The sequence below is a fragment of the Hyla sarda genome, chromosome 5 (genome assembly GCF_029499605.1).
Source record: "Hyla sarda isolate aHylSar1 chromosome 5, aHylSar1.hap1, whole genome shotgun sequence".
NCBI lineage: Eukaryota > Metazoa > Chordata > Amphibia > Anura > Hylidae > Hyla > Hyla sarda.
In genome coordinates this window covers 148330367-148349007 of record NC_079193.1, presented here as the reverse complement: position 1 = coordinate 148349007, position 18641 = coordinate 148330367, and the positions used below count along the sequence as shown (strand labels likewise).

The following is an 18641-nucleotide window of genomic DNA, read 5'->3' as shown; positions in this document are numbered from 1 at the left end:
GATGTCTAAAATGAAAAAAAAAATCAATTTCTGGCATTTCAGCGGAGCTGATCAGGAACACCGTGGTAAAACTGTGGTGTACTGATCACCTGAAATGCTGCGGGAGAGACCCTACCTGCCTCCTCGCTGTCTGATCAGTGCTAGGTGTCTCTAGGCTGCTGAGCACGGATAACAATGATCAATGCTATGGCAGGGCATTGAACTGTGTATGCAATCCAAGGATTGCATGTAATAGTCCCCTATGGGGACTATTAAATGGTGTAAAAAAAAACAAAAAACTAATAAATGTGAATTAACCACTTCCCTAAGTTTGAATCACCCCCCTTTTCCCATTTAAAAAAAAATATATATATATGTATACAAAAATAAACATGAACATATGTGGTAAATGTCCAAACTATAAAAATATAATGTTAATTATATTCCTTCGTTGCGTATTTTTGGTCATTTTGTAAGCCCTAAAAAAATTATAAAGAGTGATCAAAAAGTCCCATCAAAACAAAAATGATACCAATAAAAACTACAGATCACCGCGCAAAAATGAGTCCTCACACATCCCCATATGCAGAAAAAAAAAAAAGTTATAGGGGTCAGAAGATGACAATTCTAAATGTACTAATTTTTGTGCACAAAGTTATAATTTTTAACAGATGTAAAAACAAAATGAAACCTATATAAGTTGGGTATTATATTAATTGTATGGACCTACAAAATAAAGATAAGGTGTCATTTTTACCGAAAAGTGCACTGCGTGGAAACGGATGGCGATTAAAATTACAAAATGGCTTTTTTTTTCAAGTATGTCCAACAAATATTTTTTTTTGTTTTGCCGTAGATTTTGTGGTGAAATTACTGATGTCATTACAAAGTAGTGCAAATAAGTAGTGTATAAAACAAGCCCTCATATAGGTCTGTTGGTGGAAAACTGAAAGTGTTATGATTTTTAGAAGGTGAGGAGGAAAAAAACTAAAGTTTTTTTAAGGGGTTAATCATATTTACTCGTCATTTTTACCATAAAGTGCCCTGTGTAAAAAACAAAACTCCCAAAAGTTGCAGGGTTTCTTTTCAATTTGTATGCGGTATTCTAATTTTGCTCCATTTACTTCAATAAACCAGAGCTGCAACACTGCACACAAACTGAGGACAAAAGGTGACACTGTTTCTGGATGAAATCTGCAGTTTTTTCATTCATGGATAACCCCTTTTAAGGGCTTTCTTCTAACAGCCCTCATTTACTTATCTGATCCATGTTTGCACTTGAACAAAAAAAATATCTGTATGCTTTTCTTATTCACTTATTTATGGACTGTATGTTTATATTTATTATAGAAACACTCCATTGGCCTAAAAAAGAATTGTCACGAAAATCTATTCTAAATGTGGAAAAAATTAGCAATTCGGAGATTGCAAAAATAACCCATGGGCTGTCTGTGAGTGTTCTGCGAGACACATTTACCACTGGAACCAGCAGTTATAACGTCCTTCTTCAAAGCAAAGAAGAAAAGAAGCAACAGTCTCAAAAAGAATCATGTGTGGCACAAAACAAAAAACGTAAGAAAGGGAACAAACTCTCCAGTACCTTACGCAGCAAGGAGTACCATAAAGCCCGTATTTCCTCCCAGAACAACTCCTGGATGTGTGCCAGAAAGAACGTGTCAGGTTTTAACTCCAAAGCTAGGGCAACCAGCGCTAAATTTCCACAAAGCATCTCTGTAGCCGGAAACAGTATAGGATTCTCACTTAGGCCTAAAATCAAGTCCAGGAGAAAACATTACTTTTCCAGCCTGACAACCGGAAAGGAGCCTAAGGTCTCAAAGACAAAGGAAGACGTCTCTGGGAAGAAATTTTGTATTTTAAATGCAATAAAGCCCTTAAATGTTGAAAAAGAGAAAATTAAATTTTTTAAGGCTGCGTTTACATACAATCCTCAGTTTGAATATGCCAATCCTGCACTGCCAAATGTCTTAGCAAAGCACAGCCACGCCTCTGACAGGTTCCTGAAACAGGTATTCTCTTCCTTTTTTTTTCTTTGAGAACCAATACTCATACGGTCTACAGTCCACACAGGACATGGGTTCGCTTACTATTGGCATTAGCATTACGGCATTACCATGCCTTGCACACAACCTCATGGTTTACCTATGTAAACAACTATTGTAATTTTTTTGTAATTTTTCTAATAACACTTTGATGCACCATTCTTTCTCATAAGTAAACACTGAAGTCATGCATGAATAACAAAATGCTCAGCACACGCACAGCGCTCCAAGCTGGGGAGTGAAACGTGCTGCTGCGCGCTTCACCCAGCTATAACTAGCAATCGGAGGTGGGGATCTCAGACCCCAACTAATCTTAACTATTGACATCTCTGTGACATGTCAAAGGATATTTAAATGACAGTATCGCTATAAATGTCCCAGACATCGCTGTAATAGCTGCCACTAAATGCCTATATTCCTCATAGCTGGCATGAATGTCATTCTGTGGCACACGGACAGTCACAAATTTGACAAATGTATGGACCCTCTTAATAAAATAAAAAATAAATTTGTAGCAACATACTCCAACAGGCTTTAGCTAAAATCCAGCATGTAAAATGCTGCTCTTTAGTAGTGTTGCTCGCGAATATTCGCAATGCGAATTTTATTCGCAAATATCGCATATTCGCAAATTCGCGAAAATAGCACTATTTATTCGTAATTACGAATATTGTTTTTTTTTTCACAGTACACATCACAGTGATCATCCCTCTCTGCTTCCAGCTTGTGTGGTGTAAAGAAGGCTCTAATACTACTGTGTGAGACTGGCGTGCTAATTGTCGCATATGCTAATTTTTATACATGCTAATTTTCACATATGTTAATTTTCGCATACGTGAATTTTCGCATATGCGAAAATAAAACGCTAATATTACGAATATGCAAATTTAGCGAATATATGACAAATATTCGTCCATATATTCGCGTAATATCGCGAATTCGAATATGGCCTATGCCGCTCAACACTACTCTTTAGTAAATCTGCCTCAAAGTCCTAAACACATACCTATCATTTTACATTATGTATGAGAAATATAATCTTAATTAAAATTAGATTTTTGGTTATTTGGCAAACAACCTATTTCACAAAATACTTTATTACTTAACTTTTCAGTATTAGCCATAGAATAGAATAGAATATAATAGTCATCTATACCATTTACCACAGAATTAGTGTCCTGACAGTAAGAGTTTTCACAGATGGCAGCTTTATTATATAAAATTCTGCCAATCTTACATTTATTTAAATGTGGCTTGCAGAAATTCACTTAGTTGAAAGAAACCCATAAATCTTTGCAACCAATCTGCTGTGTTGGAATTCAACCTAAAATATGCTACAACTTTAACCCTATGATGACTGCCCCATGTAAACTAAAGAAGAAATCCAGCCACAATTAACTTATCCTCTATCCACAAGATAGGGAATAAGGAGCTGATCACAGGGGGGGGTCCGACCACTAGGACCCCGCAATCTCCAGAACAGGACCCGGCTCTCAGTGAGGAGTGGGTGCTACAGACGGCATGTACTCCATTCATTTCTATGGTAGTGCCAAAAAGATTAAGTACAGTACTCGGGCATCATCTGCACTCCCATATAAATAAATGGATCTCCTTTTAGTATGAAATAAAATAAAAAAAAAGTACAGAAATGGCACATCCTAAGAAAGGGCACACCTCTCTAACCACAAACTTTCTGTAATGCCAGCAGTTGGCATTCATGGCATACAGAGTGTCCTGGCTTTTGGGGCTGCGACCTGTCTTAGTCAAATTGGTAAGATAACACAGTGGGTCCATTTCCCTTAGGGGCATTACACTCACCAATTTCAGACATACTGCATAACAGTAACATGTTTTACATGGGAGTAAGGTACTCAGACATTAACATGCTTCTCACACGCAGAATGTGAATCACTTAAAAAATAAAATAATAACCCCTAGCTGCCAATTCTAGTATATTCTACCCTGGCCCTATTTGCTTTCTGCACTTTTATATGACCCACTTACAGATGCTGCCTCTAATGGTAAGGGATGGCAAAACATTTTAGGTTAAAATAGGACCTTTGTTATAGCAACAAGATACGTTACTCAATGTGCACATATTTGGCATCGCTAGTGATTTTTTTATGGTAAATATTATGCATTGAATAAACAGCTTTACTTTACAGAGTTAAAAAAAAAAATCTGTATGTTTTCCTAATTTCTGACCATTTTTCTGTAAAGAAACTACAAAATAAATTAAAATCTGCTCCAATTTTGACTAGTTAAAAAGCCCAATGTGTCCTGCAAAAAGAACAAAACTATTTGAGCTAGATAGACCAAAAGAAAACACCTTAAGGGTACGCTCCCACACGGCGTATTTGCTGCGTATTTGCTGCTGCGTATTTTATTTTCCCTGTTGAAGTCAATGGGTAGGAAAATACGCAGCACCAAATACGCAGCAAATACGCAGCAAAATACGCCATGTGGGAATGCACCCCAAAATGCACCATTTTCCAAAAGGGGAAATTTTGCGCTGGTCCTAAGGCTCAAAACACCCCTGGTCGTGAAAGAGGGTTAACATCGACTTGATGCTTAGTGAAATCATTTGTTTATATTAACCTAGGAAAAAAGAGTAAATAAGTTCATTTGTTCCTGCTTTATTGTCATTTATAGGCTGTTAACATCATGCTGAAGGCGCTGGAGAAATATGGCAGTTATGAGAAATTTGAGCAAGCTACCGGAGGATGCCTTCTTCCAAAGAGTCGAATATGGCATCAAGTTAGAAAATACATGGAAAAAGAAGGATGCCTGGGCGAGGTTAGTGCTTTCCATCGTGAGTGCATTCCATCGTGAGTGCATTCCATGTTCATTCTTTTGGCAGGTGAATTTCAGCGGTGGAAAGCTCCGCTGCTGAAATTTTATAATGTGGACTGTGCAGCCGAATCCCATTTACAGCAATGAGATTTCCAAGCAGAATTTCTCAGCTCGAAAATTTCATAGTGTGCATAGACTCTTATACTCCTCAGTTCAAAAACAATTTGTTCCTTCAACATCTGTTACAGTCAAGCTGCTTCTTTTCAAGACAGTAACCTGATTGATCACTGAAATAAGAGCAGTTGTGCATCTCATTGAATAATAGTCACACTTCTGGGTGACTGCTTCTACATAGACTTCAACACTAATCCATGTTCTCCAGACATTACAGGCGCCTGCTCTGCCTAATAGAGAGATGGACCAAATTTATCATTAGGGGAAAAAAGCTGTGGGATAACCCAAAATGCTATTATTTATCAGTAAAATATTTGACTTTAAATGTGTACTCCAGTGAAAAACAGAAGACATTTCTTCTATTTAAAAATCTTAATCCTTCCAGTACTTATCAGCTGCTGTATGCTCCAGAGGAAGTTATTTTCTTTTTTAAATGTATTTTCTGTATGACCACAGTGCTCTCTGCTGACACCTCTGTCCATGTGAGGAACTGTCCAGAGCAGGATAGGTTTGCTATGGGGATTTCCTCCTATCCTGCTCTGGACAGTTCCTGACATGAACAGAGGTGTCAGCAGAGAGCACTATGGTCAGACAGAAAATAAATTAAAAAAGAAAAGAACTTCCTCTGTAGTATATAGCAGCTGATAAGTACTTGAAGGGTTAAGCTTTTTAAATAGAAGTAATTTACAAATCTGTATAACTTTCTTGCACCAATTGGTTTAAAAATTAATTTATTTTCCACTGGAGTACCCCTTTAACCCCTTCCCGACCCATGACATACATGTACGTCATGACTGGGAAGGTTTTCCCGACCTATGTATGTCATGCAGATACTGGCCGCTACTCGTGGCACCCCGCTGCGCACGGTTAGATGGTGGCTATCACTGATAGCCAGCCAACTTGCCTTGGGACCTAGGGGGTTTTGTACCCCCCCCCCCCACCCCCACCCCACAGCGATCGCTCCTATCAGCTAGTCAGATCTGACTAGCTGATGGCAGCATTTCGCACAGAAAAATCCTGAGCATGTGGATCGGGACACACACACTGCTCTGCTAGGAGACCCCAGTGTCCCTCTACCTGTCCTCCTTCCCCCGATGTCCCGATATGTTTTAGTTTCACTTTCACTTTTTCTTTCTTTTTTTTTTGTTTGCAAAGGAGCTGTTACTGCATGTTTTGTGCACTAGACAGGGGGGAGCTGTTGTACAGAAGTAAAAAAATGAATAAAATTTAAACAAATATCTAAATATATACACGCATATATACATATATATTTATATATATATATATATGTATGTGTGTGTGTATATATAATATATATATATATATGTGTGTGTGTGTGTGTATATATATATATATATATATGGGTATATATATATATATACACACACACACACACATATATGAAAAATGTTATTGTTCCCCTTTTGTAGAAAATTAGAAAAAATGCTCATAATAATATAAGCCTTCTAATGTCATAAAAAAGTAAAAGAATGTTTAACAAATGATGCCAGCATAAAGTAGACATTTTGTGGATGTGAATTAATAACTACATTTATTTGGCATGACTATTTCTCTTACAAGTAGAGAGTTTCAAACATAGAGAAATGAAAATTATTCAAATTTTTCACAATATTTTTGAGTTTTTCACAAAAATCGCTTCATGTGTCTACAAAAATTTACCGCAAATATAAAGTACAATATGTCTCGAAAAAACAATCTCCAAATCACTTTGCCAGGTGAAAGCAGTTCAAAATTATTACCACTTAAAGAGACACATGTCAGATTTGAAAAAATGGACTTGGTCATGAAGGCCAAAACTAGCTGGGTAGCTGGGAAGGGGTTGAAGGCGTACTCGGATGGAGAACAATTTAAAAAAAAAAAAATGTTTTTAAATCAACTGGTGCCAGAAAGTTAAACAGATTTGTAAATTACTTCTAGTAAAAAATCTTAATCCTTCCAGTTCTTATCAGCTGCTGTATACTACAGAGGAAGTTGTGTAGTTATTTCAAGTCTGACCACAGTGCTTTCTGATGACTCCTCTGCCCCTGTCAGGAACTGTCCAGAGTATGAAAAAATCCTCATAGCAAACCTCTCCTCCTCCGCACAGTTCCTGACATGGACAGAGGTGTCAGCAGAGAGCACTGAGGTCAGACAGAAAGAAGTATACAACTCTCTCTGGAGCATACAGCAGCTGATAAGAACTGGAAGGATTAAGATTTTTAAATAGAAGTAATCTACTAATCTGTTTAACTTTCTGGCACCAGTTAATTTGAAAAAAAATAAATCCACTGAAGTACGCCTTTAAAGGGGTACTCCCGTGGAAAACTTTTTTTTTTTAAATTAACTGGTGCCAGAAAGTTAAACAGATTTGTTAATTACTTCTATTAAAAAATCTTAATCCTTCCAATACATTTTATGGGCTGTATATTCCAGAGGAAATGCTTTTCTTTTTGGATTTCTCTGATGTCACAACCACAGTGCTCTCTGCTGACCTCTGCTGTCCATTTTAGGAACTGTACAGAGCAGCATGTTTGCTATGGGGATTTTCTCTGCTCTGGACAGTTCCAAAAAGGGTCAGCAGAGGTCAGCAGACAGCACTGTGGTCATGACATCAGAGAAATCCAAAAAGAAAAGCATTTCCTCTTTAGTATATAGCCCCTAAAAAGTACTAGAAGGATTAAGATTTTTTTAATAGAAGTCATTTACAAATCTTGTAGTAAATAAAGAAAAAAGGTGTCCTGCACTCACCGCTTCTATCCAGGTAATCCTGCTCCCATCTCGGGTCACGACTCGAACACGGAGGACATGGGTTGTGGAGCGCTCAGAGGCGACTGCCGGCGGTTTCACGCATAGGAATGCGCTTCATCCGGCCGGATGAAGCGCATTCCTATGCGTGAAACCGCCGGCAGTCGCCTCTGAGCGCTCCACAACCCATGTCCTCCGTGTTCGAGTCGTGACCCGAGATGGGAGCAGGATTACCTGGATAGAAGCGGTGAGTGCAGGACACCTTTTTTCTTTATTTACTACAATTTAGTGACTACGGTCTTTATTGTCCTAGCACCTCCGCTGCCAGGGTGGATTTCCAGTCTAGCGGGACGCCGTCTCCATCTCGTGGTCTTAGGAGGCCTAAGGTATCGGTGCCACTGTTGTTTCTTGTTTACTTCTACTAATTTACAAATCTGTTTAACTTTCTGGCACCAGTTGATTTAAAAAAGAAAGTGTTCCACGGTAGTACCCCTTTAAGGATTTATGCCTTAAAAAATCTGCCAACTGACCCCCTGTATTTTTGTGTTAAACTGTATATTCTGTTGATCTATATATTCCAGATTGTTGTTCACCTTACAGATGATTTGCTTTCTCGGGCTTCTATGACAGTTGTGAATGGTCGACCAACGCTGACAATCAACATATCCACTGCCAGAGAACAGTGGCTTGAGGGGATGCTTAAACATGAAATAGGTAAGACTTCATAGGTCTATATCTTGTGCTATATCAGTATGACATGGGAGCTCGGGATTTAATATTGCTTAATTTCGAAACGGCAACCTCTGCATGTTCTTTTCCACATGTAGATTGCCTAATTCTTTCCACAGTTCATAAATTCAGTAAAATGCTAACTTGAGTCCAAGATGTCTAAAGATAAGGATACTATGCAGCTTCATGAAATAAATAGAAATAACACAAATAGCGCCCTTGTACTGTCAAAAGGCACTTATTGATACCAATGTATTAAAGCTTCATAGAAACCTATATCATCCATTTGTCATAAAAGATGACAACATGAGCCATTGTCCCATTCACTTCAGTATTAGAAAAAATGGATGGTATGACAGATGGTACAGTTGATATTGATACTTGCCTGGTGCTTTGATGACATTTTTTTTTTTTTTTTTATCAGAACATGGTCCCACTATCTTTTGGAGCAAAAAAAAAAAAAACTATAGGAATAGACACTGATGGTGGACAGGTGTGAACATAGGCTCAGATTTACCAAAACTGTCTGATTTGCCCAAAGCAACTAAAGACAACTCAGTCTTTAGTTGCAATATGAAAGTTGTGGTAATATGAAAGATGTACTCTGGGCCATAGAACCCAAACTGGTTTACCTTGTTGAGCGTGTCTCTTAAAACATTAAAGTTGTGCAGGAGTTGTGTGTTGGAAGAACGAATTTAGTGTACAGTGATATAAACTATAAGGATAAATGTATTGTGAACCTACAAGATATTTTAGGACATTCTATTCTAAATCCATAAGCATTAATATAGAGGTGCCCCATCCCTTTACTGTAACAGCTTCCACTCATCTGGGAACATTTTCTGTATGAATTTTTGTCCATTCATCTAGTTGAGCATTTGTGAGATCAGACACTGATGTTGGATGAAAGGACTGACTCACAAATGCCATTCTAGTCCATCCCAAAAGGTGTTACATGGGGTTAAAGGGGTACTCCGCCCATAGACATCTTATCCCCTATTCAAAGAGATATCTAATCACGAGGGTCCCACTGCTTGGGACTCCTGCGATTTCTCTGCTACACCCGGCATTCGTTTAGACTGTTGGGTGTAGCGCCGGAGGAAGCTGTATGTGAAACCTTGCTTTCAGCAATGAGCTATCTCCTACACAGCTCACAGCTGCAGAAATTCAACATTCCTTCTACTGTCTGTAAAAAAACGACTTGACTGTAATGTGAGCACCATGAGCTCACCAGATGATACACCTCCATAGACTCTGTGGTTGGGACAATATGCAGTCTTCATCTGCCTGGTTCTATGGTAGCACATCTGCTCCGTCTCAAGTATATATCTGCACAAAGGATATTAAAAGTAAAATTGTAACCTTTAGTAAAACATGTTCCTATTCTAGACAATCTATCAGTTGGTTTTATTCTTTTTTGGCGATGTTTACACACAGTTTTTGGTCCGTTGTTTTTTTTTTTTTTTGAGACCTAAAACATTCTAAAATGGCTTTTTTTAAATGTCTTATTAATTCAATCGTAAAACATCTGTTCACATTTAGTTATGTTACATTTGTGATTATGACAAGAGGTAATTTGAGTGCCAAGGACTTCTTTTGAGCTGTGTCCAAAAATATACATTTTTTGGTATGTATTTTCGGATATTTCTCATAACGGAAATGTCCTATAAAAGAAAAAAGTCTTCCTTGCAAATAGCCTCATAGCTTTAAAGCTTTTGTTGAAGGCAAAAAAAATTGAAAAAACAGTACAGAAAGGCTAAAAATTGGTTCAAATAAAACAACTCAGAAAAGAGCAGAGAAAATTTCAGCAAGTGTTAGACATTGTTTTGCCTGTAAAACTGACTAATACAGACTAAAAAAAAACCTGTGTAGAGGAAAAGTCAACCAGTTGCCCAGAGGAACCAATCAGATTGTTTTTCTCATTTTAAAGAGGCCTGAGAAAGAAAAGAAGCAATCTGATTGGTTGCTATGGGCAACTGGTCACCTTAATTTACACAGGGTTTGATAATTCTCCCACTGTTTTTAGCTCAGTGATAAGAACATGTACATACAGTTTTGTGAACAGAAGATACAGAGGGGAGGTTTATTAAAACCTGTGCAGAGGAAGCAGTTGTCCATAGTAACCAGATTCCTTCTTTAAAAAAGGCAATCTGATTGGTTACTATGGGCAAATGGCCCACTTTTCCTCTGCACAGGTTTTGATAATTCCCCCCTTAGTGATAAGGTAATGATTCAATAACAGTGAATATTGTCTGAATGCAGGAACTCATTATATTCGTGGAATGAATAATAACCAACAACCTTGGAATAACAGCGCTGGACGAAAAAAATATGGACTTAAGCCAGTAAATCCGACAGAGGAAGGTCTTGCGAGCATTCACAGTGTCTTATTTCGCAAAGACCCCTTTTTGTGGAGAGCTGCACTCCTATACTACACTGTTTACCAAGCCAGCCACATGTCCTTCAGTGAACTATTCCAAGATGTGGGCCGCTTTGTTAAGGACCCAAACACAAGATGGGATTACTGTGTTCGAGCAAAGAGGGGATATACTGACACATCTCAGCCAGGTACTTACTCCCTTCTGCATTTTTTGTCTAGAAAGACCATAATTTATTACAGAAAGATCAGACATATATAACAAGATGATGAAAAATGAAATTTTTAATACCAGCTACTTTGGGCAGAGTTAGTAGTTTTGTTTGTATTTTTGCAAATATTTTTTTTTTTACATGTTTTCACTCTATTTTAAGGAATCACAGCCAAAATTGCTGTATTTTACTGTATATTGTGTGATTTTTGCGGCGATTTTGCTTAAATTTGGCCAAAGTCAAGGGAAAACTACATCAAAAACAAAGGAAAAACCACACTGTGTGAACACAGCCTAAACATTCAAGTAAGGAAAAATGTACCATGTAATATGACATCAACTATAATGTCAGTATATTTAATATGTTGTCCAGTGAAAACTATCTTATCCCCTATTCACAGGATAGGGGATAAGTAGCTGGGAACCCCCTGGTCTCTGGAATTGGACCCTGACACTCAGTGAGGAATGTGTGCGGTAGGCAGCACACGCTCCATTCTTTTCTGTGGGAACGACGAAGAGACCCATAAACAGCACACTGGCATCTCTGGCGTTCCCATAGAGATGAATGGAGCATGTGCCATGAACTGCAGTGAACTGGCGCATCTCTTCTGTGCATTACCATCCCCATCTATGTTCTGGGCACAAAGAGTTGTTTTATTAGGGACAAAGATGAATATATTTAGAAAGGTTTGTGACCACCTTAGGTGGGAGAAACCTGTTATACATGTTATGAATCACCTAGAGACTGGCAGCCATGTTTTACTAGTAAATACACACACTATAAAGTAGTTCTAATAACTCCAATGAAAAGGACTATTTCAACATTAGACTTATGGAGTTATCCTGTGGCTGTGTACAATATGCTGACTGAATGCCAGGGGTCATAAATTGCTCCTCTCTGTTATATATTATTATATTATTTATAATATAATATTATATTTAATTTATAAAATTAAATGGAGGTCATTAACCTTCTTTACACAACTATTTACAATTATAAGTTTCAGTTCCACCTTTTTCCCCCTCTAAATTGCGGCAATAAACAGCAGAAAAGACTGTTGACTTCAGTACAATGTGCATATGACCAATCCCGGGGAGTGGCTTCCTTGTAGAGCGTATGCTATTAGCTTGTGTTCAGAGAGTTGGCATACTGCCCTGTAACATAAGGCAAAATAATTAGTCGTGGATTGATGAAAGTGCTGTTGGGATATGTTCACATATCAGAAAAAAAACTCGGATTTCTACTGCCCTGTTCAGTTTATGCTGTTGCTGTCGTCAATGGGGCTAACCTTCAGGCTTTCCACACACAAAACTTTCTATCAGGGCCGGACTGGGGATGAAAACCATCCCTGGAAATAATTGCATACAAGCCCCACAGCATCGCGTTAGCCACTGGTAGCCACACCCAGATTTATCACTTTAGTAGTAGTAGTAGTATCAGCAGCCCCCTTTAGGCAGTAGTATAAGTTGCTTCCTTTAGACAGCCCCCCATGGTCAGTAATAGCAGCAGCCCCCTATAGTCAGTAATAGCAGCAGCCCCCTATAGTCAGTAATAGCAGCAGCCCCCCCCCCCCACATATAGTGTAGCAGCCCCCTATAGTCAGTAATAGCAGCAGCCCCCTATAGTCAGTAATAGCAGCAGCCCCCCCCCCCACATATAGTGTAGCAGCCCCCTTAAGAAAGTAACAGAAGCAGTCCCCTTTAGGTATTAATAACATCAGCCTCCTTTAGGTAGTAACAGAAGCAGTCCCTTTTAGGTAGTAGTGAAAGCAAAAGCCCCCTTTAAGTAGTTACAGAAGCAGTCCCCTTTAGGTAGTAGTAATAGCAGAAGCCCCCTCTAGGTAGTAACAGAAGCAGTCCACTTTAGGTAGTAGTAACAGCAGAAGCCCCCTTAAGGTAGTAACAGCAGCAGTCCCCTTTATATAGTAATAATAGCAGAAGTCCCCTTGAGGTAATTGTAATAGCAGAAGCCCTCTTTATGTAGTAGTAATAGCAAAAGCTCCCTCTATGTAGTAACAACAGCAGTCCCCTTTAAGTAGTAGTAATAACAGAAGCCCCCTTTAGGTATTTGTAGTAGCAGCCCCCTCTCTTCTCTCTCCCCCCCCCCCCCTTTCACCTCTCCTTAGTTAACCCCTTCCCGACCCAGGACGTTAATAAAGATAATTTAACTCCTTCCCTAATAAAAGTAAGAATCACCCCACTTTTCCCATTTGAAATTTTTTTTTTCCGAATTATAAAAATAGATTGTTAATTAAACCGCTCGGTCAATAGCGTACGCGCAAAAAAATTCCAAAGTCCAAAATAGCGTATTTTTGGTCACTTTCTATATCATGAAAAAAATTATAAAAAGGGATCAAAAAGTCCAGATCACGACGCAAAAAATTAGCCCTCATACCGCCCCGTAAGTGGAAAGATAAAAAAGTTATACGGGTCAGAAGATGACAATTTTTAAACGTATACATTTTCCTGCATGTAGTTATGATTTGTTCCAGAAGTACGACAAAATCAAACCTATATAAGTAGGATATCATTTTAATCGTATGGACCTACAAAATAAAGAGAAGGTTTCATTTGTACCGAAAAATGTACTACGTAGAAACGTAGGACCCCAAAAGTTACAAAATTGTGTTTTTTCTTCAATTTTGTCGCACAATGATTTTTTTTTCCATTTCCCTGTAGATTTTGAGGTAAAATGACTGAAGTCATTACAAAGTAGAATTGGTGGTGCAAAAATAAGCCATCATATGGATTTTTAGGTGCAAAATTGAAAGAGATGATTTTTTAAAGGTAAGGAGGAAAAAACGAAAGTGCAAAAATGGAAAACCCCCGGGTCATGAAGGTTTCATGTAAAAATAAAACAACAAAAGAAAACTCACCTTCCTACTGCGCCCACACAAAGCCATTCTGTCTGCGTCCAGGCCACACAGAACATCTCATGTGCCATGAATATGTCATTGCGCCGCTAGCGACATGAGACAGACATTTTGTGCAGCCTCCAGGTGTGCATGTACTGGGGTGAGTGGCAGGGCTCTGAGCTTATAGCGGCTGCTGCACACAAGGTCCTTGCATTTAAGTCAGGATCTTGTGTGCTAGTGTGCTAGAGTGAGCGGCCGCCAGGTGGCCGCACACGGGCCAGTCCACTGGACAGTCGGACTACCAGGAATTTTCCTGGTATCTCGGTAGGCTAGTCCGGCCCTTATTTCTATGCACGGGAATGAGGCATAGCATTGGAAAAGAAATGCCATCATTTGCTGTAGAATTTACAACAAACTCTGTGTCAAATCCAACATGTGTGAACATAGTCTTATCTTTCAGTCTGTACAGATAAATGGATGTTTACCTATGATGTTGTAAATAATAGCTATTAAAGGGGTACTCCGGTGCTTAGACATCTTATCCCCTATCCAAAGGATAGGGCATTAGATGCCCAATCACGGGAGTCCCGCCGCTGGGCACCCCCGTGATCTTGCATGCGGCACCCCGTTTGTAATCAGTCCCCGGAGCGTGTTCGCTCTGGGACTGATTACCGGCGACTACAGGGCGGGCGGCGTGTGACATCACGCTCCGCCCCTCAATGCAAGCCTATGGGAGGGGGCATAACAGCTATCACGCCCCCTCCCGTAGGCTTGCATTGAGGGGCGGAGCGTGACATCACATGGGGGCGGGGGCGTGACGTCACACGTCACTCACCCTGTAGTCGCCGGTAATCAGTCCCCAGCGGCGGGACTCCCGCGAACAGGCATCTTATCCTTTGGATAGGGGATAAGATGTCTAAGCACCGGAGTACCCCTTTAACAACGGTACTTTGTAGATGTTTATACTGACTTTTTTCTAAACTTCCAGGTTGTTTCAATAAAGACCAAGTATACCTTGATGGGATTTTACGAATTCTACGGCATAGAGATACCATAGATTTCCGCCTTCTCACAGCTATGGGAAAGGTATACCGCTTTGCACTTATGAGTGTGTCTGGCATCAAGCATGTTGACTGTTATCATCAGAAACCAGTAGGGCGTAAACTTAATTGGGCACTGTCAGATTCAAAAACTTTTTAGATGTTGTACATCTTGGCAAAACATGAACCTTTCCAATATACCGTATTTATCGGCGTATAACACGCACTTTTTAGGCTAAAATTTTTAGCCTAAAGTCTGTGTGCGTGTTATACGCCGATACACCCCCAGGAAAGGCAGGGGGAGAGAGGCCGTCGCTGCCCGCTTCTCTCCCCCTGCCTTTCCTGGGGTCTAGAGCGCTGCTGTCGGCCCTTTTCACCCCCTGGTTATCGGCGCCGCTGCCCGTTCTGTCCCCCTGACTATCGGTGCCGGCGCCGATAGCCAGGGAGAGAGAAGTGGCGCCAACAGCCAGGGGGAGAGAAGGGGCAGCGGCACCCATTGCCGGCGCCGCTGCCCCGTTGCCTCCCCCCATCCCCGGTGGCATAATTACCTGAGTCCGGTCCGCGCTGCTCCAGGCCTCCGTCGTGCGTCCCCGGCGTCATTGCTATGCGCTGAACGGCGCGGCGCATGACGTCAGAGCGCCGCGCCGTGCATAGCAACGACGCTGGGGACGCACGACGGAGGCCTGGAGCAGCGCGGACCGGACTCAGGTAATTATGCCACCGGGGATGGGGGGAGGCAACGGGGCAGCGGCGCCGGCAATGGGTGCCGCTGCCCCTTCTCTCCCCCTGGCTGTCGGCGCCGCTTCTCTCCCCCTGGCTATCGGCGCCGGCAATGGGGCGCCGGCACCGATAGTCAGGGGGACAGAACGGGCAGCGGCGCCGATAACCAGGGGGTGAAAAGGGCCGACAGCAGCGCTCTAGACCCCAGGAAAGGCAGGGGGAGAGAAGAGGGTAGCGACGGCCTCTCTCCCCCTGCCTTTCCTGGGGATGTATCGGGGTATACACGCGCACACACGCACCCTCATTTTATCATGGATATTTGGGTAAAAAACGTTTTTTACCCAAATATCCTTGGTAAAATGAGGGTGCGTGTTATAGGCCGGTGCGTGGTATACCCCGATAAATACGGTACTTCATAATAAAATTATATTTCCTTTTTATAGAAATCATGGCTTATTAAATCATGACTTTGTCCAAGCTGACAAAGTCGAGTAAGGGAGGGTGGGCTATCACTCCTCTCTGCTCTCTCTCTCCTGTCTGATAGGACTTCCCTGTGCTCTCTCCTGTCTGATAGGACTTCCCTGTGCTCTCTCCTGTCTGATAGGACTTCCCTGTGCTCTCTCCTGTCCTATCAGACAGGAGAGAGCACAGAGGAGTGCTATCAGACAGGAGAGAGCACAGAGGAGTCCTATCAGACAGGAGAGAGCACAGAGGAGTCCTATCAGACAGGAGAGAGCACAGAGGAGTGCTATCAGACAGGAGAGAGAGCACAGAGGAGTCCTATCAGACAGGAGAGAGCACAGAGGAGTCCTATCAGACAGGAGAGAGCACAGAGGAGTCCTATCAGACATGAGAGAGCACAGAGGACTTACTGGACTTTGTCTATACCTGTGCTTCAGCTTGGACTTATGAAGTATATTAGAAAGGTTAATGTTTTGCCAAGATGTACAACATATAAAAACTTTTTGTATCTGACAGTGCCTATTTGAAGCATATAACACAAGCCGTAACCCAAGATCAGAATAACACATAAAATGTTTTTTAATTAAACTGGGTCACCTTTTAATGTACACCAGAGGTAATACAAAGAATGTAAAAACATCATGGTAATGAAAATAATAGTGTAGTAATGATGTTTTTTCTTGTAACGCTTTACAGCCAAACATTATTGTCATTAATTTCCCTAAAGGTTTCCTATGAAGATATAGAGCGTTTGAAAGACCTTGCTGTTCTCCAAAATGCCAGAGTTCCTCAGTTCCTCCAAGACAGAGGACGGTACATGGAATATCTGGAGAAAATCATGCATGTGAATGACATAACAGATGAAGATTTAAGAATGCTGATTTAGAGTCCACCACAAAGCAGGAGGAAGCAGGACACTAGTGCAATAAGGTTCCTATTTCAATAAATGCACAATGAAAATGCTGAGCTCGACAATTTCTTTTGTTTTTTGTAATCTTTGTATTAAAGGTTTTATTCGGAATCTACTTAAAAATACATTTTAAAGCATTGTTAAATATTATTGGAAAAATAAAATATATTATTTGAATTGTAATTGTCATTGTGTGACATATTCACATTCTCTTCACTGTCTACCTTGGTGGTACAGTTGAAGTCATAAGTTTACATACACCTTAGTCATACTCCGTAAAACTTACAACAATTGCTGACATTAAATCCTAATACACATTCCTTCTATTGGGTCAGTTAGGATCAATACTTTATTTCAAAAGTGTGAAATGTCAGAATAATACTAGAAAGAATGATTTATTTCAGCTTTTCTTTCTTTCTTCACATTACCAGTGGCTCAGTTTACATAAATGTGGTTAGCATTCGGTAGTATTTACTTTAAATTGTCTAAGATCAAACATTTTGGGTAGTTTTCCTAAGTTCATGCTAGCCATTTCATTACCTTCTCTTTGTTGTCTTTAACCCCTTAAGGACCAAGGACGTACCGGTACGTCCTTGGTCCTGCTCTCCTGATATAACGGGGGTTACACAGTAACCCCGCGTCATATGACGGCGGGCCCGGCGTCGTAGTGAAGCCGGGACCCGCCTCTAATAGCGCGCAGTGCCGATCGAGGCGCCGCGCGCTATTAACCCTTTAGCCGCGCGCTCAGAGCTGAGCCGTGCGGCTAAAAGCGAAAGTTGCCGGCTAGCTCAGTCGGGCTGTTCGGGATAGCTGCGGCTAATCGCGGCATCCCGAACAGCTTACAGGACACCGGGAGGGCCCCTACCTGCCTCCTCACTGTCCGAATCGTTGATCACTGGTTTCTTATGAGAAACCAGTGATCAATGATGAAGATCAGTGTGTGCAGTGTTATAGGTCCCTATGGGACCTATAACACTGCAAAAAAAAAAAGTGGAAAAAAAAAGTGAATAAAGATCATTTAACTCGTCCCCTATTAAAAGTTTGAATCACCCCCCTTTTCCAATAAAAAAAAAAACACAGTGTAAATAAAAATAAAAATAAACATATATGGTATCACCGCGTGCGGAAATGTCTGAATTATAAAAATATATCATTAATTAAACCGCTCGGTCAATGGCGTGCGCGCCAAAAAATTCCAAAGTCCAAAATTGTGCATTTTTGGTCAATCGATCAATAAGTCCTATCAATGCAAAAATGGTACCGTTAAAAACTTCAGATCACGGCGCTAAAAATGAGCCCTCATACCGCCCAATACACGGAAAATTAAAAAAGTTATAGGGGTCAGAAGATTACAATTTTAAACATATTAATTTTCCTGCATGTAGTTATGATTTTTTCCAGAAGTCCGACAAAATCAAACCTATATAAGTAGGGTATCATTTTAATCGTATGGACCTACAGAATAAAGATAAGGTGTCATTTTTACCGAAAAATGTACTACGTAGAAACGGAAGCCCCCAAAATTTTGTCGCACAATGATTTTTTTTTCCGTTTCACCGTAGATTTTTGGGCAAAATGACTGACGT

General features: G+C 40.4%; 1 protein-coding gene across 3 annotated transcripts in view; it reads left to right on the top strand.

Annotated features, from left to right (window-relative positions):
* Positions 1 to 17219, top strand: part of MATCAP2 (microtubule associated tyrosine carboxypeptidase 2) — a 35582-nt gene extending 18363 nt beyond the window's left edge. Inside the window, exons 3-8 of one of the 3 annotated variants that reach the window (XM_056520480.1) lie at positions 1330 to 2006; positions 4692 to 4835; positions 8333 to 8465; positions 10743 to 11048; positions 14912 to 15009; positions 16873 to 17219. In XM_056520480.1, coding sequence (XP_056376455.1) covers positions 1330 to 2006; positions 4692 to 4835; positions 8333 to 8465; positions 10743 to 11048; positions 14912 to 15009; positions 16873 to 17031 — 1517 coding nt within the window. In that variant the 3' untranslated portion in view covers positions 17032 to 17219. The remainder of the gene's footprint in view (positions 1 to 1329; positions 2007 to 4691; positions 4836 to 8332; positions 8466 to 10742; positions 11049 to 14911; positions 15010 to 16872) is intronic. The other 2 variants (XM_056520481.1, XM_056520482.1) reach the window with 2 other exon arrangements.
* The last annotated feature ends 1422 nt before the right edge of the window (positions 17220 to 18641 follow it).